The 24,145-nt window shown below is 51.8% G+C and overlaps 4 protein-coding genes across 4 annotated transcripts; 3 read left to right on the forward strand and 1 right to left on the reverse strand.

Annotated features, from left to right (window-relative positions):
- Positions 1 to 647: 647 nt before the first annotated feature.
- UV8b_06513 (uncharacterized protein) lies at positions 648 to 5,955 on the reverse strand (the record flags this gene model as incomplete). The annotated part of the gene is made up of 5 exons (XM_043144010.1): positions 648 to 704; positions 786 to 1,216; positions 1,308 to 5,021; positions 5,085 to 5,693; positions 5,766 to 5,955. The coding sequence occupies 5 exons, from the start codon at positions 5,953 to 5,955 to the stop codon at positions 648 to 650; spliced, it is 5,001 nt and encodes a 1,666-aa protein (XP_042999945.1).
- An 833-nt stretch (positions 5,956 to 6,788) lies between these two features.
- Positions 6,789 to 16,054, forward strand: UV8b_06514 (uncharacterized protein; the record flags this gene model as incomplete). Its single annotated transcript, XM_043144011.1, has 8 exons — positions 6,789 to 6,837; positions 6,894 to 6,941; positions 7,009 to 7,051; positions 7,110 to 8,501; positions 8,557 to 8,894; positions 8,945 to 13,424; positions 13,491 to 15,931; positions 16,035 to 16,054. The coding sequence occupies 8 exons, from the start codon at positions 6,789 to 6,791 to the stop codon at positions 16,052 to 16,054; spliced, it is 8,811 nt and encodes a 2,936-aa protein (XP_042999946.1).
- A 1,298-nt stretch (positions 16,055 to 17,352) lies between these two features.
- On the forward strand, positions 17,353 to 19,926 carry UV8b_06515 (uncharacterized protein; the record flags this gene model as incomplete). Its single annotated transcript, XM_043144012.1, has 2 exons — positions 17,353 to 19,805; positions 19,869 to 19,926. The coding sequence occupies 2 exons, from the start codon at positions 17,353 to 17,355 to the stop codon at positions 19,924 to 19,926; spliced, it is 2,511 nt and encodes an 836-aa protein (XP_042999947.1).
- Positions 19,927 to 21,313: 1,387 nt separating this feature from the next.
- UV8b_06516 (uncharacterized protein) lies at positions 21,314 to 23,997 on the forward strand (the record flags this gene model as incomplete). The annotated part of the gene is made up of 2 exons (XM_043144013.1): positions 21,314 to 22,571; positions 22,679 to 23,997. 2 exons carry the CDS (start codon positions 21,314 to 21,316, stop codon positions 23,995 to 23,997), a joined length of 2,577 nt encoding a protein of 858 aa, XP_042999948.1.
- Between the last annotated feature and the right edge of the window lie 148 nt (positions 23,998 to 24,145).

Raw genomic sequence — 24,145 nt, forward strand, 5'->3', positions numbered from 1 at the left:
TTCACCCACTGCCCGACGACTCGAATCCTACCTATCTGGTGCATATGCATCGAATTCCGGCTACAAGAGCGCAAAATGGATCAAAACAAAAAGGGACACTCGATTTGCAACATTCATTGGCACGCAGCCTAAAATATAAATATGAAGGAATATGTTTCTGACAAAGCGCCACCATCGTGAGCATGTGGACACTTGGGCATAGTGGCATAGGGGTTTTTTTTTTTTTTTTTTTTTTTGATGGATTTGCAGCTGGTCCGTCGCTCATTCGCACAGCGCCTGCCCAGAGCTTTTCACAATGTGTGCTAGCATTCGTATGGCGTATTGTGTGCGTAGCAAGTTCATTCATGAATGAACATGGCGCGAATTGCTCACAATGTATGCATAGTGTAAGTACAAAGAGTCATGACACGACTGGTTTCGCAGGGCGTACCCCGTATTCAATAAAATTGTACATGCTTCCCCTTTGTGTGTTCCAATCCAGGTTTTATGCCGACTTTTTGATAATAGCCCAAGACTTAATGACACTTTGATATCTGATCTTAGTATCCCAACGCCAACTGCTTACCAGCACGACATCATTGCCTCTGACTCGGCCACTCCCACGTTTTCTTTTTTTCTTGAAAAGAAAAATTGGATATCATGCGATACTAATGAAACAAGGCGTGATCTGGTTTCGCTGATTCGACGACTGTCTCATTTTCATACTATATTTCACCCAGCATTAGAACTCTTGTCTCACGATGAAGCGCGCGCAAATGGGGGGATAGCCGGGATAGCCGACGGACCTCAAGGAATCCAGTTGCCGCAATCACGACCACGAGAGCATCGGCGACTTCGGCAATCTTGTCTTCCAGCGGCTCGTCCCTCGCGCCGCCGCCGCCGCCGCCGATGCCCGCGCTCCGCTTGAATATGTGCGTTACCAACAGGCGATGACCAGTCAGGAATTTGCGGCCCTGCACAGCGTTGTGGCTTCCTCTGCTCAGCAGTGTCGCGCCAATGATCCGAGAGACCTTGGCCAGGAGGTCGTAATGCTGCACCAGAGACCGAGGGCTCTGAACGTCGCTCTGTAGTTCTGGATCGGCTGTGAATAAGCCAGATGCTTCTACGGCCCGAAACAGGTTGGCGTAGAGGATGTATTTGGCGCCGGTGCGGGACTGAGCGATCTGAAGGAGAAGGGCTAGGCGGGCGTTTTGGTAGTTTTGTTGATCGGTGGAACCTGTTGCATGTTAGCCTCTGCGGATGATGGGTAGGATTTCACAGGAGGGGATGCAGAATTTCAACGTTTCTCGTCTCTTGTACAAGCTTACCAGACGCGTAGGCATCTCGCCATTCCTGCAAGACATTGCGAAGAGAATCAACAACAATGCCGACAAAGTTCAGCCGGTTGAGCGTTTCCACGACGTGACTGTCATTCTCTAGTCGGCCGACATTGACCAACGCGGTCAGGAGAACCAAGGCTCCGGCCTGGTAGGTAGGTTCGCCGCAGTAAGCGTCATCACAGATGACATTGAGCATTCTTTCGCCGTAAATCTGCACAGTCTTTGTCGTCTTTGGCCGAGCTGGGCTCAGAGCCCCCTGCTCGGACATGCCAACGAGGTAGCGGTAGCAAATCTCGTAGTACACGCATCGAAGCTCAGGAGCACCGGCCCACTTACCAATGGCTTGCAGGCAGACCTGGAAAAGCTGATACAGTTTATCGCTGACAAGGTTCCCGACGGACTGGCTGTGCTTATCGGTGGCGTCTTGCGTAGTCAGGTCCAGCCTGGTGAGCAGGAGGCGTGAAACATTTGCCAGCTCCAGGGCCTCACTTGGACGATCTGAGGCAAAAGCTTCCAGGCTCGGCAGGACAGCCTGAAGAGCCTGCAGGAAGAAGGCGGTTTGTGATGTGCCCTTGTAGTCACTACATTCGATCATTACAAGAAGCAGCCTGGTCCACGACTTCAGAACACTCGCGCACTGCGTTGCGATTTGCTTCTGCCGGTTCAATGAAACAAGATATTCGATTATCGACACCTCCTCTCTTTCCAGAGCAGCGAGATCTTGTGCTGAAATCATGAGTCCTTGCCCGTGTGATTCGCGCCTTTTAAGAAGCAGAATTTCTTTGACACGGTCTAGGTTGTAAACGGTGTTGCCATCGGCATCTTCTTCAAGAGCAACCGCAAAGTCCAGGTCTTTAAAGGCCTGAACTGGTGGAGGGGGCAATTCCCATATTCCCTCGGGCAGGAGAAAGTCGAATAAGTCGAAGACAGTAGGTGTTTCAATCGGTTGATTGCCATCTCCAATGATTTGGCCGTTCAAGGCATCGAATATCCTCCGCTTGATGCTGGGAATGCGACCCTGAGAAATCATGCAGAGCTCCATAGCCAGGTACTCAAGAGCGAGGCTTCTTGATGAAAGAAAGTCCACCAATGTAAGGGCTCCATCGGTCATGGGAAATTGCAGCGTGGCAATGTTTTGCCCTTCCCAGGGAAGATCGGGCTGAATCACGGTTTCGCGGATGAGGAGGTGGAAAAGAAACTCGTTTGCTCGCAATTCGCCGACGACAATGGAAGCGGACAACGGTGAGCTCCACAGGATATGCAAAATGCGCATCACCTTCGATTTGATTGCGACAAGCCAACGTCGCATGCCTTCCGTGTCCCCAGATGGAATCTCCATCAGCAGCCGGAGCAAAGTATGGAACAAGGATGTTTGTTGTGCAAAGGCGCCGTCGTTCTCAATACTGAGAGCGTCCACACCGCATTTGAAGCCGAGGAGCAGGTGGGCAATCGTCGGTTCCTTGGGCGCTGTGCCTAGGCATTGCAGCAAGAAGTCTAGGATGTATATTTTGGTGGTGTAATTGGCGGACTCCGCCTCACGGGTTATTTCCAAAGGTGCCATCAACTCGGATGCAAAGGATCGAGCTATCGATTGGTGTTCACCGTTGGCTTCCATCGCCACAATTGCCTTATTGCGGTGAGTGTGCCGGCCAGACCCTGACCATGTTGCAGCAATCTTCGATGATGACGACATCTTTTCGAGGAGTTTGAGGCAAGCCAGCGTAAGTTCAGGATGGCCAATTCCGCAATAGTTTCCCAGATCCACCACGAGACTCAACCTCGTCACAAGTCCATCCTGAAACGACGCATACGCAGCATTGGCGACAGGGCGCAGACGATGGCCTGGCTGATTTTTGACAAGTGGTCGAACCAAGTCAAGATATGTAGCCTCTAGGTCCAGGACCTTAGTGATGACCTCAACTGATCGCAAGATGCCAAGAATAAGCGGCGAATCAGGGGCTGCATTGCCAACATCCGCGGGCTCCTGGTGGATCGTGTAGAATAAGGCTGCCATAATTTTGTCATTAAGCATCCATTCCATGACTCTCGCAAATGGATGTTTCCGGACGTAGGTAACGAGGTCGGTAGCCGAGATGACGGAGTCCACCATGATAGATGTCTCGTTTGCAATGACAATTAGATCCTCGTTGAAAGTAGACAGGCATGTCAAGACAAAGTCAAGACAGCTCAGGCGCAAGATTCTTAGTTGGTGCTTGTCTTGCAACTCTTGGGCCTTGCCTGCAAAGACGAGACCCATTACGAAGTCAATGTAGATTTCCACTCCTGGATTCCGTGAGTTTGACCCCAGCGTTTCGGGAAATGGAAGAGAGTCGTTCAACGGACTGCTGTCGACTGCTGGTGACATGAGCGCTAGGAGTAGCTGGATGAAGGACTCTGGATCCTCGAATCCAGTACTCATCTCGTCGAGGATACGGTCTGTTGATATGATCGGCGCAGACTGTGCTTGGCGCAAACTGCCAGCAGATGTTCCGGCATAGCCGCCGGTAATCCAATTCTCCAAACAAGCCCACATGGTGTGGCTCTCCCGAATGGTTTTCCGCGACATTAGTGCCCTGAGCGCGGAGAAAACACAACCTCGCAGCCTGGGGGGAATCGGACCGCTAGCCAACTCGAACAGCATGTCCACTAGATTATAGTTTGCATTCTGCAGCAAGAAGAGTCTTGTCGTTTCGCTTTCACTGGACAACTTCGTCATCAGACGTAAATAGCACTCGAGCATCATTGCTGACTCGGGCTCTGTCTCAACTTGATCGCCACACGGTTTACTGCCACGAAATCTTGACATTTGCGTGGCGGTCGGCTTCTGTCTGATCTTTTCGGAGAAGAATTCGAGCTCCCTGAATATCTGCGTCCACGTTAACGATTGTGTTCGCTTCATTTTGCCCGACGATTGATGGCCGTCATCGAGAAGAAACTCATGGGCTGCTGTCGCGCACTCTTCGCTGCCAGAAATAGCCAGCAGCATCTCGCAAAAGGCTGTTACGAGGGGAGTTGACGCCCGCCGCGAAGCCCAGTGCATGAAACCTGCAAGGTTACTATCTGGGTCCGACCAGAAGTTCGAGGCTGCATCAGGTCGACCCTCATAAGAATATGCAATGATGAGAAGAAACCGCTCCAGGTCCAAGTCTTGCTCGTGAGCTTGGCTCAACTGCCTCTGCTCATCTTCCTCAACTCTGAGCTTCCTCAGCACATCCGGGAGATTGGATATGAACGCATCCACAAAGACTTCGATTTGCGACATGAGGCAGAGTTGAAAGAATCCAGTAAACTGCGCTGAATCCGCCGCCAGAGCAGATGACTTCCTCGTGAGCCAGTTTCGCATGCCTACGCGAACCGAATCGTGCCAGTCTACAGGTTTTACGTCCCCAGCTACAGAAAGTAGGAAGTCGAACGCGCCGTCCTTGAGCGCATCAAGAAACTGCTTCGATCGCTGCCGATCTTCATCATCTAGATCGGTCCCGGGGGGTATGGCTGATTCGGGGGGGTCATCGAGGTAAAAGCCGCTGTACTCGGCTAGCCACCATGCCCTAAAGGCAGCATGCAGATGAGGCAAGGGCCATGTCGATTCATCGCTGGCTGGGAATAGCTTGTTGTGTAATTGACGCGCCTTCATAAGATCATAACCTCCTTCTTCAGAGCCGAAAACAAAAATATAGGCGCCCATGGCGGGGATAAAGTGTGCTGAAAATTTCGTCAGCAAGCGTAACAAAAGGGGAAATGGTAATTCTTGCCACGTGTACGAACCAAGGAGGTTGTCGTACTTATCTGCCTTCTTCAAGGTTGAGACAAAATCCAGAAAGTCATTTGTATCCGATTGTCTCTTCTCGACTAGACGACAGAGTATTACACCCAAGAGTTCGTGCTGCTGGATTAAGCTGATGCGGGAGAACTCTATCGTCTCCATCTCTTCGGAAAGTTGCCCTGGTTTAGCTTGATTGAGCGCTTGGGCTGCAGCAATTTTGTCAGATATCCTTTGCAACCAGGATTTGATTGTTGTCATGGCTGTTATGCAGCTAGGCGGATATCGGACGGCGCCGGATCGTGACGGCAGAATTCTCGCGGCAACGAACATCTTGATGGGTTCCAGAGCGGCCGACTCTTCGGGATCATCGTCGGCGCTGTCCAGGTCAAGCAAGAGTCTCAGTATGTCCAAGGCATATTTGCGCTGTTGGTGGAAGCGAATGATTGCGCATTCCAAGAGGGCGCGCCCTAGAACAGACGGGTCATGCTGTGATTCAAGGAGGCATTTTGAAGCTTCCAGCTCATCGAGGTCGAGTTCGTCCGACAACAAAAGCGCATCTTGCTGAAATACGTCGTTGATGGCAAATTCTTGGTCCTCGATCGAGAGTTTCCCTGAGAGATGGTTAGAAACGGGCGCTCTGGGGCTCGAGGGCTCGAGTCTTTGTCAAAGTTGTCAAGCCTTACCCGACTTGACCTTGTCCCGGCTCTTTTCGTTCCTTGTCGGATGTTGCCAAATCTTTTGCAACTCGTTTTCGAATATCTGTACAAGGACTTCGTTGCTCAAATATTCGGGCGCGCCGCCATATCCGGCATTCAACGCAAGCAATTCGCGGTGGAAGGTTTGCAGCGCATCTAATACTGTGATTTCAGCCATTTTGGCGTTGAAGACGCTATCGCATTGTGGACCGGTCCGATGTCCAAACGCAGCGAGGCGTTATCAGCAAGGCCTGAGGAGGGACTTTGGTCGAAGCAATATCAGAGAAAGAAAATCCTACTTGTCCGATCGCTCGCGTCTTCAGTCCTACAAAGTCCTACAAAGACGTTGTCGACAAGGCTTTTTTTTTTTTTTTTTTTTTTTTTTTGGTTTGTTTGTTTTGGCTGTTGTGCAGCCTGGCAGCTCCCATGAAAGCTAAAGACAGTACAAGAGCCTTCTACGATTGGATGACATGAGGGGAGCAGGCATTGTGGTGTGGGCCCAGGAGTAAACACAGCAGAAGGCGGTGTAGGTTCTGCCAGACATCACGCCGCCCTCGTGGCTCCCCGTCATGCTGGCCTGCCTCTTGTCGGTGAAAGAAGTTTCCCGCGATAGTGCGTACAGGATATGGGCCATTCCAGACTGAAAACATTGTTTAATTACGGCAGACGGCTTGGCACGCCTGGCAGAAGGAACCGAACCTCGACACAGGACGGCATCACACGTTTGGGGAATCCCTCGAAGCGATGCCAAGCCCTGTTACTGACTTTTATCTTCGATGCTCTCCCGAGCTAGTGAGAACTTACTACTGTAGCAAAGAATCCTGCTGTGACTGGTCATTACGGGCCATTGCGGGTCATCACGGCTGTTGACTTATTATTGATGATCAACGTTCCTCGGCCCGCACACGTCGTACCTGGTATTATCGACGGTTAGTGACGACAATGCAGCCGGTTGCCGTAAAGTAGCCGCAGGAAAACCACCACACGTTGGGCAACACGCCGTTCAACGGCATGATCAAGATGGCCTCCTCCCACTTATCCACGGTCATGAGCTTAGCCAGTAAATGAGACCCGCCTCAATACTAGTACGCCTTATGACAGTAACTAATTGTCAAGGTGATGTCAAATCTGGGTCTGCCAAAGATCGTGATAAGGCTGTGGAAGGTGAGTTATACGCCACTACATGCAGACTCAATATACTGTCGATGGGCCGTTGGTCTAATTAGCAAAGAACTCATTACCTTGCTGAATCCGCGCAACCGAACCGTCAATCTGTACGTCATCCTTGTTACTACCGTGACAGTGGAATGCTTCTACTAAGTGATTTTGCAGAAATGATTTGGGTGACAAGAGCTACCACCAGATTTTCGAGGGCCTCTTTAATCTCGTCGTGCGTGAAAAACCTATCTATTATGACAAGAGGAAGAAGGAATCGGTCTGTAAAGCTGCCGGGACGAGGCTGACCAAATGCGCCTCTGCTGTCAGAATGACTGCCGCGAGAGGCACTCCGAAACTGGGCCATAGGACAATCAAGGCTTTCATCGATCACATTACCCAGACTCTGCCCGGTCCAGCTGATGACTTTGTCCCACCATTGATACAAGATTACATCAAAGCGTTTTCCGAAGTCCTTGCAAAGCCGGCCAACGTTGAATATCTTGCCCGGCAAGACGCAGCTCCTTGGGAGCTTTGCGTGGATTTCCTACTTGATGTGGCAGTCTACATCCTGCCTTATGAGTCTCATTCTAGTCTACCATCTATTGCACGGGCTTCTCCAGCTCCGGGTACCTCAACCCCACGCTCGACGTTGCGGTCCAGCGGCTCTACTCAGACCCATAAACGAGGAGGGCAGAATGACGGAGACTCACTGAGGGACGTACTTGAAGCGCTGCAGTACCTCATACAAGCATCGAATGCCCCGGTCACTCGACGAGCCAGGCTCATCACGGACTTGGCTGTGCGAGTACTGAACATGAAGCATCTAAGCCTTGGCTCGCTGCAAACGATGAGTTTTGCCATTTGCAATACTATATTTGCAAGGACACAAGCAGATGATGTTCAGTACGGCCTGTCCTTGGTGTATGATTTGATTCCACTGATGAGCCACTGGTGGCGAGCGGAAAGAGTTTCTCAAGACGAGCTCATAAAGAGCCTACGGAATGAAATCTCAAAGACCTTATTTCTGGCACATCCTCACATTGAGCACATCTGTAGGGACGGGAACGAAGACACTAAAACCAAGATTGAGAGTCTTGCGGAGCCTCTGTGGCAGGAATACTCTAAGCGGAGTGAGCCAAACCGGCTACAGCTACAGGATCTGACATTCAATCCTTCATTGTTGCCCAAGGAGTCGATGCAAATTGGCTTGTTCGGTCTCCGCAATCACAATGTAGATGGGGAAAGCCACTGGGCTGTCGTTCAAAACCTTTGCCTCCTGGAAAGTGCTCTCTTGCAGCATGACGAGCGCGCAGCTAAATCCAGTGTGGATGCGACGGAGCATCCTCGCAAGCGACAACGAACTCGAGAGCATCTGAGCCGTCTTAGGTTGAAGCTGCATTCGAAAGATGTTGGAATACAAAGAACGGCGCTTCAGTTGATGGCATTCCTCATTGATAGCTGCGGACTCTCTGATGAAGACCTGCCCCTTTTCCTCGAAATCCTGACCACTTGCGTGGGCGACAAAAGCCCCATAACGGCGTCGTGGGCGCTTGTTGCAGCCGCAAGGTATGTATGGGCTTCGGTCTTCTTTTGGAGCCAGTCAGATACTAAGTCTTGGTAGCTGTGTCGCATTATGCCAGGCAAGCAACGTTAGGGCAGATCAGTGGAGGGTGGTGTGGCATTTAGCCGTGCGATCTGTCAGTATTCCGGCAACCTGTCGGGCTGCGTGTCTGCTCCTGCATCGCATAGCCGAAGCCGACTTGCTGCCGTATAATTCAATTTCGGAAGACATCAACAGCATCGTCACAACGGCAGATGTGAACGGCCCGGGAATGGTCTGCGATACCTCACTTTTGCTGATGTTCCATCTGTTTCACGATCGAAACACAAGACTGCCCAACGCCAGCCAAGCCACATCAACCCACATAGTTCGATGGGTTTTCTTTAGATGGAATCCTGGTAAGCATCGTCATTGGACACGATGGTTTTCTGCAAGCTAAATGACGTAGCTGAATCATTATTTGCATCTTCCGTGTCGCAACTCAGCCATCCTATGGAAATTGTCAACCTTCTTTGCGTTTGCTGCGGCGTCGAGCCCATCTTTTGGACTGGTAAAGCAGCCGGCTCGGGGACCGCTCTCGGAGAAGCTTGGAGAATTAAAGAAGAAGGAGCGCAATTCAACGAGTATTTGCTACTCCTAAATCGGGAGAGACAAGAACGACGACGCCGCCAGAGTATGGAGCGCTACTGTTATAAACAAGGCTCCGTCAGCCAACCTCTAACAGCAAGAGATTCAAATAGCTTCCATCCTTTAAAAAAGCTGGTTTTCGAACTCTTCTCCCCAAAAATCGATGACTTGGCCGAGCTGTGTAATGCCTGGACAAAGAAGCCCAATGAAGGCGGAAGTCAAATCTCCTTGGAGCGATTCCACAGCCTCTTGTCCGCCTGCATAGTCGGTTGTCTGCTCGTACCTCAGTTCGCTGATCTTAATTCTCCTATAACAGACTCTCTAGAGTCTGTTATAGTCAATCTTGCGGAGAAAAGTCTGCGGGTTGCAATGAACTCGATTGAGCCAATTGCCTTCGTTCATGCTTCCCTGGGACTCTTGCGGCCCTGCATGCCGGGTCTCAACACTGCCAATCTGAGTCGCCTACATTCGCATCACTTCTCCCTCCTTCGCGTTTTCACGGTTGTTTCAACCGTACTGGATCAGAAGGAGCCTGAGTCAGCTTTTGGAACGACCTCGGATAACATAGACGCTGACGATGAATTCAGCTCTCAAAGCAGTAGAGTGACTTCATCATCTATCCTTCCGCAAGTTCCCAGGTCCAACAATCAGCTTTCTACAAGCCCGAGAACTTTTTATGTGGAAACCAAACGACGGCTTGCGCTCCTCCGTGCCATTCAAGAGGACTCAAGCCAGATCGGACTTCTTCCAGCGGTATGGATTACAGAATTCTTGTCAATGACGGATGATGACTTGCTGTACTGTCGGGCCCTCCTACTCGAGATCACATACTCAGACCTTGTTGTGGGTGCCGAGGACGCTTTGGATATCATCCAACGACTCGGAGCCATAATATCCGCGTCTGATTACCAGTATTGCGAGGTTGCACTTACAACATGTCTAGATGTTCTCAACGGCCTACACAGCACCTGGCTAAATGACAGCCACGACCTCGGCGAAGCTGTCGGCGACTTGTACAATTACTTCATCAAAGTTTGTTTACCTTCTAACCTGTTCTCGGCTAGAGCCCGAATATCAATGGCCCGCTTGCTCTTTACATTACTGGGTGCTAATCCGTCATACGGCACGAACCTGGACTTGGATTCCTGCCGAACATCGTTATTGAGTATTCTCAGCAGCAGCGTCATGCAAGTAAAATGTTTTATCGCCGAAAAGATTGCTGATGTCTTTGAACTATTTGTACTCATGCTTCACGATGAGATTTTTGTCGACGTTCTTGCCAGCTTGCCTACCAACCCTGATGATGCGTCTGGCATAGCATTCAGGCTCTGGACTTTATCCAAATTGGCTTGTAGGTGGCCTACTCTTCTTCGACGATGCATTTACCATATATTTGAAGCACCAGGGAAAATCGTCCAGGCAATGGAATATGCGAAATGGTGTCTCACTGATATTTCCAAGGCCCTTGACCTAAAATCGGCAGTGGAGCTCTTCCAGCTGTTTTCACGCCAACTGCTGTATACTTGGATGGAGCATGATCCTATTCAGGACATGCCGTTTTCCATATTCGGCTTCAAGGATCTTGGTGAGCTTCTGCAAACTGCTCAAGCAGAAGCAAGTGCTTTGGCAATAATGCGAGTCGAAAAGGCAGCCAGCGTAGCTCTAGCTAATACGCTCGGATTATCGGAAAGCGATTTGATAAAGAAGAACTTCGCTACCGTCTTGTCATACAGTATGGCCTACGGGGATGCGTTTGGAGACACGGGCAACGACAAAGGCGAGAACTATATCAAGAACGTTATCGGACATCAAGCATACACTGAATCCATTCACATCAATTTCGTTGACATTATTGCGGCTTTGTTTGATCTCATTGACCAAGAAGACCATGTTGAAAAGATTTTACGCAAGTACGAAGCTATCTCGTATGCTGCAGACAACTTGGAGAGGATCAAAAAGTTCTCACACTCAGCCAATGAACTACCACCAAATCAGCAGCCTATGTTCCGAGCCAAATACATCATACACGTCTTCTTCAGGCTTTGCCAACGCACAGAGTATGAATTTCAGGATATCTGGGCACCTGCCCTTGTACTTGCGGTTACCAGGCAGTTGTTCAATACGGTCCATCCAGCGCTGGGCCCGCTTCATGCCTGCTCTGTCCTCCGCAAAGTTCGATTGGTAGTTTGCTTGGCGGGCTCGGTCGTGCTGGAGTCTTATTGTCTCGAGATGCTTCTAAACTCCATCAGAGGCTTCATGGTTGACCCAGAAGGCGCAGACGATGCCCTAGGGTTGAGCCAGTATCTGTTGTCGGGGGGTTCTCAATATCTATGCCAAAGACCTTCATTTGTGGCAGGTTATGCGTTATCAACATTGGCATCGCTCAGAGTGTTCCTAGAATCTAGTCAATCCAGTACTACTCAGGAGAAGCAGTTCAAGGCCACCATGAACAAAGCGCAGAAGTTCCATGATTGGTTCAGCGAATACCTCTCTGGTTATACTTCTAAAGTGTTTCGAAATGATGCTCAACTGGCATTGTTCAAGTCCGTCACTCATTCTGCAGCTCTTATCACATCATCAGGTAATGCGGAAAAAGGGACTTCTGAGAGTAAACTGCTGCTGGATATTTTGAAAGACGATGCTGCAGAACATCACCTTCTAAATGAGTCTTCCCGTGCACTTGCTCTAAAACTTCTCTGTGGTGACTTCACCATACCCGAGACAGTCGCAAGAGACATCATTGACACAGACGACGCCGCGGTGGACCAGGCACCTCGGGTATGGAAGAGTTGTGAGGCACATGATCTGAGCAAGAACTACCTTTCCTGGGCAGGTCGTGTCATCGGTCGATCATTTGCCGCGACAGGACATATACCGCAAGGGGTTCTCGAAGAGTCTGACCTCTGCTTGTTTGGTCGAATTGCCCCAGGTCCCAATGGCTCCGACATGGGCTTGTTGTATTTACTCCAGGATCTCACAGCGGATCAAAATTCGGAAGTGGCTGGCCTGTCTGAAGCTGCGCTTCGAACGGCAGTATCGCGAGCAATTGCACATGAGGATGAGGCACTCACTGTTGCTTGTCAAAGGAGTCTGTCTGAAAGTCTATTCACAGCCTCCCAATGGGGTGGCCTTCGCTCCCCGCCCTCGGAAATCATTCACGATTTGGCGAGGCTCGATGAGCCGTCAGTCTGGGAAGCTGATGTTTCTTCTTCAGAGTGGCTACGAAAAATCAGCACGTATCTGGTATCGACTGCCTCGGAATCAATACTGCTGTCCAGTCTGCCGTCTATTGTTGCTGGTGTGACAGGCTTTGCAGAGAGAGCCTTTCCGTTCCTCGTTCATTCAGTTCTTTGTTTCCAGCTAGAGCAACACCAGACGGTGAAGAAGAAACTGTCCTTGTCGCTCAAGGAGTGGCTCCAGAACGAGTCTCCAAAGGCACTGACCAATCTGAAATTATTGATCAACACCATCTTGTATTTGCGGACGCAGGAGTATCCTAGAGAGTCATCAATCGCTGATCGACTGCATTGGCTTGATGTTGAGTATACCCTGGCGGCCCGAGCTGCATCTCGATGCGGTATGCATAAAACTGGCCTCCTATTTGCCGAGCTGGTGTCCTCAGACACCTCGAGGTCCTCGAGAAGTTCGTCATTGCATAAAGAACCAGATTTGAACGTCACTTTGTTGACCATTTTCGAAAACATCGATGACCCTGATACATACTATGGCTTGCCGGAAGATGCTAGCTTGTGCAAAGTGCTTGCACGTGTCGAATATGAAAACGAGGGCTCCAAGAGCTTAGCGTTTCGAGGCGCGCAATACGATAGCCACCTCCGACTGCGCCGCAAAGCGGCCGAAGCTGACGGGCTGGCGTTGGTCAAGGCGCTCGGTACTCTTGGACTATCTGGACTGTCACACTCGGTGCTTCAAAGACAAGAAAGTGCGGGTACCAACACCTCCTCGATAGAGAGCACGTTCAGTACTGCGCGGCGGTTGGAGATGTGGAACCTACCCGCCCCGGGCTACAGCAGCCACCATGCCGTGATTCTGTATCAGGTCTATCAGAGCATTCACAACTCAACAGAACTTTCAGCTGTCAGGGAAGCCATTCATAACGGTTACGGCAGAGTCATGCAAGCAATGGGTGGTTGTAGCTTGAATGCAACGGCTGTTCGAAGTCGGCTCGCAGCGTTGGCAGCTCTGACGGAATTGGACGACATGTTCAACATTTCCGAGCTAGCCGAGATCGAGGGGTTGCTGGAAAAGTTTAGAGCACGCTCGGAATGGATGCGAAGTGGCATGTAAGTCTTGATCTGATCGGTTACCCACGCAAAGGTAGCTAGCTAGCTAATCCCCGCCACTCGCAGATACGGGAACGTTGGTCAAGTCCTATCATGCAGAGAAACAAGTGCGAGTATGCTCTGCCAGCATCATGGTTTGCTGAGAAGCTCACAGCTCTCGACGGGTGCCTGGCGGCAAATGCAGGTCGAGTCTATGATTTTAGCGTCTGGGATCTATCGCCATCACCAAGCGACCCAAGAATCGCTCAACATTGCCACAACGCTCACCGAAATGATTCCTCTATGTGAGGATCTGAGTCTGCACGTGGATGCTGCCATCAAAATTGAGGTTGCCAACTCGCTCTGGGACCACGGCGAAATGGGCACCTCGATTAGAATGCTGCAAGCCATTGATAAAGACTCGTCGCTTGCGAAACAGAGCATCCACGTTGGCCGGTCTGACTTGCTCTCTAAAATCGGACACAAGGTGTCTCTCGCCCGTTTGGAGAATCCGCACGACATCCAGAAAACCTACCTCGGACCAGCTCTGAAGGCGTTGCGACGCGAGGGCAACAGCGAGGCAGGATCGGTCTATCATCAGTTCGCCATGTTTTGTGATGAACAGCTCCAAGATCCAGATGGCCTGGAAGACCTGGCGAGACTGCAAAATCTGAAAAAAGCCAAGAATGACGAAGTGAAGGATCTCAAAGCTCTTATTGACACGACAAAGGATACGCAACTCAAGACAAGGTATTCACATGTGCTTTCCAAGGAAACACAGTGGCTAGAGCTGGATGAAAAGGAACTCAGGCGTGTCGAGCAGACTCGCAGCGAGTTTGTCCAACTCAGCCTGGAGAATTACTTGCTATCACTCATGTCGTCGGACAAATTCAACAACGACGCACTGCGCTTCACCGCCTTGTGGCTCGAACGGTCTGCGGAAGACTCAACAAACAAGTCGGTCATGAAGCACATCTCACTTGTTCCGACGAGGAAGTTTGCGACGCTCATGAACCAGCTCACGTCTCGGCTTCAAAGTCAGGAAACCACTTTTCAAAAGGTGCTCTTTGAGCTGATTTGCAACATTTGCGTCGATCACCCATACCACGGAATGTACCAGATCTGGTCAGGCACCAAGGCGAAGGCTCAGCAAAAGGACGACGTAGCCGTTCAACGAATCAAGGCCACGGAGAAGGTTGCGCAAAGGCTTGCCGCGACCAAATCCGTGGCCGATATCTGGGTGGCCATTGACAAGACAAGCAAGTACTATCACGGGCTCGCCATGGACAGGAACCCTAACAAGTACAAGTCCGGGGCCAAGATGCCGTTGAAGGGTTCGACTGCAGGCCAGTACCTTGTCAGCTGCCTCGCAAGATACCGCATCCCACCGCCAACGTTACACATGGAGATTTCCGCGACCAAGGACTACTCCAACGTGCCCATAATATCCAAACTAGAACCCAACATGACGATTGCGTCGGGCGTCAGCGCCCCCAAGATAATAACAGCGGTCGGCAGTAACGGTGAAAGATACAAGCAGCTGGTCAAGGGTGGGCATGATGATTTGCGGCAAGACGCCATCATGGAGCAGGTCTTTGCCGCCGTATCATCCCTACTGAAACTACATAGGAGCACTCAGCAACGGAGCCTTGGCATCAGAACCTACAAAGTCCTGCCGCTGACGGCGTCGTCTGGTTTGATCGAGTTCGTGCCCAACACAACCCCGCTGCACGAATTCTTGATGCCTGCACACGAGAGGTATTACCCTCGGGACCTCAAGGGCTCCCAGTGTCGCAAGGAAATCTTCAGCGTGCAAAACAGAACGGCAGAGACTCGGCTGAGCACATATCGCAAGGTCACGGATCGGTTCCATCCGGTGATGAGGTATTTTTTCATGGAACACTTCATGGACCCCGACGAGTGGTTTACTCGGCGGCTGGCGTACACGAGAAGTACGGCAGCGATATCGATGCTCGGACACGTCCTCGGTCTTGGAGACCGCCATGGGCACAACATCCTGCTAGACACCAAGACTGGCGAAGCGGTGCATATTGATCTGGGGGTAGCTTTCGAGGCCGGCCGAATTCTTCCTGTGCCAGAACTGGTGCCGTTCCGATTGACGCGAGACATTGTGGATGGCATGGGAATTACGAAGACGGAGGGCGTCTTTCGTCGCTGCTGCGAGTTCACCCTCGACGCGTTGCGCGAGGAGCAATACTCGATCATGACGATCCTGGATGTTCTGCGATATGATCCATTGTACACGTGGTCAATATCTCCGCTTCGCCTGGCCAAGCTACAAAAGGCACGGGACGACGACGAGGGAGACGAAGGGCCAGAGCCCAGCGAAACCGCAGAACCAAAGAAGGGGAAAAGGGGTGCCAGTCGAACAAATGAGCCTTCGGAGGCGGACCGAGCACTGGAAGTGGTGCGCAAGAAGTTGTCAAAGACGCTGAGCGTGACTGCCACGGTCAATGACCTCATCAATGTGGCCACGGATGAACGAAATCTATCTGTATTGTACTCTGGTAAGCAAGCGATTTGTCGGAAGAAAGCCCACACCTACCTACCTATCCACGATCGTTGAGAAGCCTGACCTAACGATGCGCTTTTTCTTTCTTCTCCATATAGGATGGGCTGCGTATGCATGAGAACGCGCTGCGGATTTTTTTTTCTTGATTTTTTCCCCCGTTTTTTCCTGTGGACGGTTTTCTGAAGAAAAAAGTCGGCTGTTTTCTTTGACTCTAGTGTAGTCCTTCACAGCAGATTGCTCTTGAAAAGCTTCATTGAGCGGCACCAAGCGAGCGGGTTGAAAATACCAGACATCTTCCAAGCGAGTCGTTAGGAGGTTTACGGGACAGGCTGAGGAATCCGGCATTTGAGTTGCCTGAAGAAGTGGAAGGTCAATCTGAGGTGGCCAATCTGATGAGATTTCATGAGCAGCTGTAACTCCTGGTGTGCTATTATAAGTAAGTACCTACCTCCCTAGAGGTAGGTACCTACACTGATTATAGAATAAGGTGACGTCAAAGGTACCTCTAAAATAAAACCAGACTCTTGCAAGTTGAGTAACTGTAGGTACCTTACTTATGACGCTATCTAGCGGTATATTTTGCAGTACTTGCAATCCCGTGAGCATCAAACTCATCGCACTCACCTCACTCACCATACGCAAAAATTAAGTACCCGAGCAGTCACTAGCGCGTCATTACACGCCGGGAAAGCAGTCGCTTATTCCGCAATTTAGACCTTCTAAATTAGGTAGCTTACGGTTGTCTTTGTAAACAAGGACAAGTCTCTCACTTTGCTTTGCGCTAGAAAACTCCATGATATTATTTACTTCAGTGGAGGCAACTACCTAAGTTGCATGTATAGAGCTGATATCAATTGCTTTACAATCTTGGCCTACCCTAGGTTGGCGCCCCCCCCCTACCCCCCCTACCCCCTCTCTCCGGACGTAAAACCAGGCCAATAAGATGGGCGACGAGATAGGTCTGGTACCTTCCTGCTACATGAAGCTACATACAATACAGCCAGTACCTACCTAGGAGGTACATAGCTGCACCAAGGCACATGCATGCTGTACCGGTGTCACCGCCCAGCTCCCCCCACTCTGCTGCACACCATTCTCCAACTCGCTACGGAGTAGATTCGACATGGAACACCATGCCCTTTTGACGACCTCGCCCTTCAGCGCAGTCGACATCACCTTTTTCCTGTGGTGGATTTAAAGCGAAACCCCCCCGAGGTACCTTTCCCGCGGCCACTCAGAGTCCCGTGTTGCTGGCTCCGGCTTTGCTAGCCGAAGCTCTGCAAACCACATCATCAGACCGCGCCAAGGTGTTCAAGCTCGTCGACTTGTAATGAAAGACAAAGACGCCAAGGCTTCTTTGTCGCGCGACCATTTTTTCCCCAGTCTCACCGTGATAACGACTCGCCCCGACGACCCATGATATCCGAACCTCTCCATTCGACGTCTCCCTCCCGTCGCCGGCAACGCCTCTCCGCCTCTTCCTCGTCATCGGCTTCCGAGGGTCCCAAGCGTCCTCGGCTCGCCGACCCGCCTGCCATGGCCTCTGTCCGGGCGAGAGGCAAGCTACCCGAGACCGTGGACCTGACGACCGGAGGCCCGTCGGCCTTTCAGCCATACAGCGGCGCTAAAAAGCTTGTGATCAAGAACCTGCGCCCACCTGTTAACCGCGAGTCCCAGGCCGAAGAGTACTATACCCGGACCGAGAAAGGTCTCGAGGAGGCCCTGCAAGCCATCTTTGCTGGCAGGCGCCCTGCCGTACCGTTGGAACGGCTGTATCGCGGAGTGGAAGATGTTTGCCGCAGAGGCAACGCGGCAAAAGTATACCGCTTGCTCAAGGAGCGCATAGACTCGCACCTGCAGCTCACGGTTCTGCCAAGGATGAAGCGCAACAGTGGGCAATCCAGCATTGATGGCTTGCGAAGCGTCAGAGACGAATGGAGGATATGGAACACCCAAGCCGTTACCATCCGCTCAACGTTCAGTTATCTCGACAGAACATATCTCCTTCGAGAGTCGCTTCCTTCCATAAACGACATGACCATCACCTGCTTCAGACGGATGGTATTCCCGCCGTCGCGGCCCATCACCGGGACGCCGGGCGAGGATGTCATTGCTGGAGTGTGCCAGATGATTGACCACGATCGCCGCAACGATGAGCGCTTAGAGCCCTCTCTCCTGAAGGAGTCGGTTCGCATGCTCCATGTTTTGGGGGTCTATGTCAAGCATTTTGACGCCGTGTTTCTCCGACAATCGCAGGCGTACTTTAAAGAGTTTGGCGAGACGTGGAGCGCCTCTGGACTCAAGGAATATATTCTGGCGTGCGAGACTCTACTCAACACGGAGGAGCATAGATGCATCGCCTACAACCTGGATAGCACCACCGAAAAGCAGCTCATGGACTCGGCTCACGACATTCTTGTCAATGATTACTCGGAAAAGCTACTGCATGCGGACAACCTCTCCTCCCTGTTGTCAGACCGAGACACCAGGTCGATGAAAGGCTTGTACGACCTCTTGCGGCTCTCGGGAATTCAAAAAAGAATGAAGGAACCATGGGCCGAGTACATCCGAACGACTGGTGCGGCCATCATATCGGATCGAGAAAAAGGAGATGAAATGGTTCTTCGGCTGTTGGAGCTCAGAAGATGTTTGGACCTCATGATCCGAGACGCTTTCCAGAAAGATGAGGATTTCTCATGGGGCATGCGCGAGGCGTTTGGCAAGTTCATGAACGACCGGGCAACGGCGTCTTGCTGGGATACAGGGACGGCCAAGATTGGCGAAATGATTGCCAAATACATCGACGTGCTCCTGCGGGGTGGCCTGAGGACGCTTCCCAAGGAGCTGCTGTCTGACGTCAAGGACAGAGCAGCCGCCGAGAGGGAAGGCCAGGCCAGCACGGCTGATGAAGATGCCGAGCTGGACAGGCAACTGGACCAGGCGCTGGAGCTTTTCCGCTTCATCGAAGGGAAAGACGCCTTTGAGGCCTTTTACAAGAAAGACCTCGCCCGGCGACTGCTGATGGGCCGCAGCGCGAGCCAAGACGCGGAGCGAAACATGTTGACGAAGCTGCGTAGCGAATGCGGATCCAACTTTACGCACAACCTGGAGCAAATGTTCAAGGATCAGGAGCTTGCCAAGGACGAGATGGACGCGTACAAGCAGTGGAGCGAGTCCGCGTCCGAGCGCAAGCCGGCCGTCGACCTGTCGGTCATGATCCTGTCGGCCTCTGCTTGGCCGACATATCCCGATGTCCGGCTGAACCTGCCAGACGAGGTGGCGACGCAGGTGGAGCGCTTCGACCAGCACTACAAGAACAAGCACACGGGCAGAATACTGGCGTGGAAGCATTCTCTGGCGCACTGCGCCATCAAGGCGACCTTCCCCAAGGGCTCCAAGGAACTGCTGGTATCGGCCTTTCAAGCCGTCGTGCTCATGGTGTTCAACAATGAGCCGCCCAAGAACGGCTTCTTCACCTACCAGCAAATCTCCGCCGCGACGGGGCTTCAAGGGGGCGACCTGGACCGGACGCTGCAGTCCCTGGCGTGCGGCAAAGCCCGGGTGATTACGAAGCATCCAAAGGGGAGGGATGTCAAGCCGACCGACACATTCACCTTTAACAAGGCTTTCACAGATGCCAAGTACCGCGTGAAAATCAACCAGATACAGCTCAAGGAGACCAAGGAAGAGAACAAGGCGACTTACGAGCGCATCGCCCAAGACAGACGGTTCGAGACACAAGCAGCCATTGTGCGCATCATGAAGAGCCGCAAGACCATGGGGCACGCGGAGCTGGTGGCAGAGGTGATCAACTTGACCAAGAACAGGGGCAGCGTAGAGCCTGCGGCTATCAAGAAGGAGATTGAGAGGTATGTCGTGTATCCCGACGAAAGCCGTGGATGGCTGGGCACCATGCTAACCTTGAATGGCAGCCTCATTGAGAAGGATTATATAGAACGGGAGGATGGCGCGTACACGTACTTGGCTTGAGAGCGGGCGCAGGTGCGCAATAGCGGCGGGGGAAGGCGAAGCCATTAGCAGCGGCAGCGTGCGTGGCAGTCGTCGATGTGGATGAGAGGCGTCCAAGTCATGAGGCCGTCATGTCGGCGATGACCAATGGCCAAGTGTGAGCAGAGACGGGATGGCACATGAGCAAACCAGCAAATCAGTGCAGCACTCGCGTTCTGGAACGAGAGCAACGCAGAGCAACGCAGAGCAACGCACAATGTCTCGGGCCAAGGGAAAATGAAGCCCGGAATGGACATGGAAACGGAAGTGGAAGGGAAACCGTTGTTTCTGTGCAAAGGGGTCATTGGATGAGGCAAGCCGTGGCATCAGCAAGACATGCCATGCTGGCTCACTTTGCGCTCCTCTCATCTCGTTGCTGGAGGTTTCCAACAAAGAGCCGGTCCGTCCTTTCTTGCCTCTCCTGTCCCTTGATATCCCCTTTTGTACATGTTCTCAATTCGTCATCTTGTTAATCCTGTACTGTTTCTGCCACGTTTTCTCCCTTACAAAGCGTCATCATTCACGTTGTCTTGTCTCTTGTTTGTTCCCTCGTGCCCGAGTTTACACCCCTGCCGGTTTTTATTCCGTCTGCATTGTTTGTCATTTTCTCGCAGCATGATGTTCACTCGCATTTCACGAGGCAGGTCTGTTTGTGCTCGACCCCAATCAAGCTGTACCTGTTCATGTGGATACGAGCAAGTCTGGAGGAGGTGATGCAGGGCTTGTTCCCGTCTCCTGCGCATGTCATGTCAAGCTCGTAAGTAGTTCAACTGGATGCTGCCTCCGCGACTAGTAGTCGATATCTTGTAAGCCACGGGCTCAAAGTCGAGAAATGCCATTCACCAAGGTGGCTTGCTTCAAGTTCAAGTCATCGAGAATTCCCAATTGGGGCGGGGGGGGGGGGGGGGTGACTTTCGAGCTGGGATTAACGTTGATCCTTCCTTGCACTTTGCTTTGCTTTGCTTTGGCAAGAACGGAGTACGGAGTACGGGAGTACCCACCCACCCATATTAACGGGGCACTGGGCAGGCAGGCGCGACAGGAACGCCCACCCCGCGTCGCCGTGGCTTTTTGTTGGTCTGCGAATCCGTCAAAATTGAATCGACCAGACTGCTTCCATCCACTCCGTACTGCCAGCTTCTACTCCGTACCACGCAAACCACGGACGATTACATGTTGCCGCCTGAATCAACTGGCTTCTGAGCCACAGGCCCTATAACCATCCTGCAAAACGCCCGCCCTCGTGCGAACCCAGCTCCTGGTTTCGACGCGTTTGTATGGAATCAGAGTCGACCCAAGACTTTCTTGCCTCCTCCAATTCTGCACCAACCGCATCTTCCACCATCGCCTGACGCCATTTTGCCTGTTTATGACGGCTGGCATCACAAACATAGCCATCTCTTCCTCGCCGACCTCGCGCAGCCTGCTGCAGCAAGCAAGCCAGCTAGCCCGTATCCATACTCCCGCCTTGTCGTCAAATGCTGTGGTCAGGACCATGTTCCAAAAGGCAAATCAAGCACACAAGAACGCCGCCCCCTCGCAGCGTCCTGCCTTGGCTAAGCAGTTGTTCCCGTCAAGCAGCCCGAGCTCTTGCAACCTCGACATTCGAGATCAGCTGAAAAGGCCGGCTTCGACTAGCTCCGGTGCTGCCGCTGCGTCGGCGAGGACCAACCAGCCCTATGCGAGTCCGCTGGATAATCGACCAGTCAACCTGGCACACACGACTGGCCATTCAGCGACCGGCAGCAAGGGCTCGTTATCGTTGTTGTATTCTGGCCACGTCGACTCGTTCGAATCAGGAGGGATAGACCATGTTGATCTCACAGGCTCCGCTGCGGCACCCCAAAAGATACATGAATCAGTCTACTTCGCTGAAGATGATTTCAGTGATGATGCGGATCTTGACCTCGATTTCGAGGCCCCCTCGGCGCTCCCGCAACAGCCCAAACCGCAGGTTGCACAGCAACCGGCTCCCTTACCGATACCGTCGCAGGTTGAGAATCCCATCCCGTGGTCGTCTTCGCCCGCTTCGCATATGCACCCAGCAAATCCACCACGGCTTTCCGAAGCTACATCGGAACTCTCCAATCCATCGTTGAAACGCGATTCGTCGGGTGACGTGGAGTGCATGGAGTCTACGGTCCAGAAAAAGGCGAAGAAAAGGGTTTTGCCGGCTAGCTTTCGAACCGAGGCTGCACATGAGGAGGAGGTCCTGCATCTCGAGTCTTGGAAAACCCCAACGCGAAAGACAAAGGCTCCCTGGGATCCAAGCGCCAGTGTCATCAAGGAACAGATGAAGCTGCTCAAGAGCCAAAGAAATCCTCGCTCTGCTGACTCGGATAAAGAAGCCGTCCCGGAAAAGGTGCACAAGGAGCAAGAGCAAGATGTGAAACCCGTTGCAATCTCCCTCAGCAGTGAACAAGAGCACGTGCTCGACATGGTTGTTAACAGAGGTCAGAGTGTCTTCTTTACTGGCCCAGCCGGCACTGGAAAATCCGTCTTGATGCGGGCCATCATCAATGAGCTGAAGAAGAAATTTTCGCATAATCCTGAACGAGTTGCTGTCACTGCCTCAACCGGACTAGCTGCTTGTAATATTGGAGGAATCACTCTGCACAGCTTTTCTGGTAGGAACTCACACCTTCCTTGAACTTTTAGGGCGGATTTTTTTTTCTTTTTTTTTTTTTAAAAAAAAGAGAAAAATAAAAGTGTTGCTTTTACTGACTGTTGCTAGGTATTGGCCTCGGCAAGGAAGACGCCCCGACTTTGGTTCGTAAAATTCGTCGCAACCAAAAGGCCAAAACTCGCTGGCTTCAGACAAAATGCCTCATCATTGACGAAATATCCATGGTAGATGGTGACTTGTTCGATAAACTTTCTCAGATAGGGCGCACAATTCGAAACAATGGCCGTCCATGGGGCGGCATCCAACTCATTATTACCGGGGACTTTTTCCAACTACCACCCGTGCCGGATGCTGATAAGAAGCGAGAATCCAAGTTTGCCTTTGATGCGGCAACGTGGAGCACGTCGATAGACCACACCATCGGGCTGACCCAAGTATTCCGTCAGCGGGATCCGCAATTTGCCAGAATGCTTAACGAGATGCGCATTGGCAAGATCAGCCAGAGTACTGTGGACGCCTTTAAAGCTCTATCACGGCCCCTCAGTTTTGACGATGGTGTCGACTTGGCCGAGCTGTTCCCAACGCGGGCGCAAGTCGAAGGCTCGAATGAAAGGAAGCTTCGGGAACTTCCCGGCAAAATCTACCGATACGACGCCATGGACTCGGGAGATCAAGCTGTTCGGGACAAGCTTCTGGTCAACATGATGGCTCCGAAAGCACTAGAGTTGAAAGTCGGTGCCCAGGTGATGCTCATCAAGAACTTGGATGAAACGTTGGTGAACGGATCCCTGGGCAAAGTCATTGCCTTTTCCGATGAGAAGACTTTCGAGATGGGGGGTCTTAACCCCTTGGATGCCGCCATGGAAGATTCAATAGCCAAGGCGAAGCGAAAGCTGGCCGCTTTCAGCCGTGATTCCGGCTCCGGCTCAGGGTTGAATGCTAGGAAGTTTCCCGTCGTTCAGTTCATTTCCACTGGCGGCCTCCCACGTGTGATCTTGTGTCAGCCCGAGGAGTGGAAAGTCGAGCTGCCCAACGGCGAGGTCCAGGCCAAACGAACACAGCTGCCCCTCATCCTGGCTTGGGCGCTCTCCATACACAAAGCTCAGGGCCAAACACTCGAAAGAGTGACGGTGAACTTGGGGAGAGTATTCGAGAAAGGCCAGGCGTACGTGGCACTAAGTCGAGCTACCAGCCAAGATGGTCTGCGCGTGCTGGGCTTTGACCGGTCCAAAGTCATGGCGCACCAAAAAGTCATCGAATTTTATGGCAAACTATACTCGGTGGAGGATGCTGTCAGGGGCCAGCCAACCACGATTGCCGATTTCATTGCGAATAAAAAGGGTGTGCCGAGCCATCATCGAGTCAAAACATCAGACAGTACCGAGAGGAACCATGAGGAAGAAGCAATGGCATCATATGGGCATTAGGATATATATAGATGTATTGATATATTGCTGGGTATCTGCCAAAACAACAGGCTTGGTGTTTGTCACGGGGTTCCTGGGACACGATGGAAGCATTTTGCAGCTCGGCGTTGTGGTGCATCGTTGTACTGTCTCTCTGGTCAGCCATGTA

The sequence above is a fragment of the Ustilaginoidea virens genome, chromosome 5 (genome assembly GCF_000687475.1).
Source record: "Ustilaginoidea virens chromosome 5, complete sequence".
Lineage (NCBI taxonomy): Eukaryota > Fungi > Ascomycota > Sordariomycetes > Hypocreales > Clavicipitaceae > Ustilaginoidea > Ustilaginoidea virens.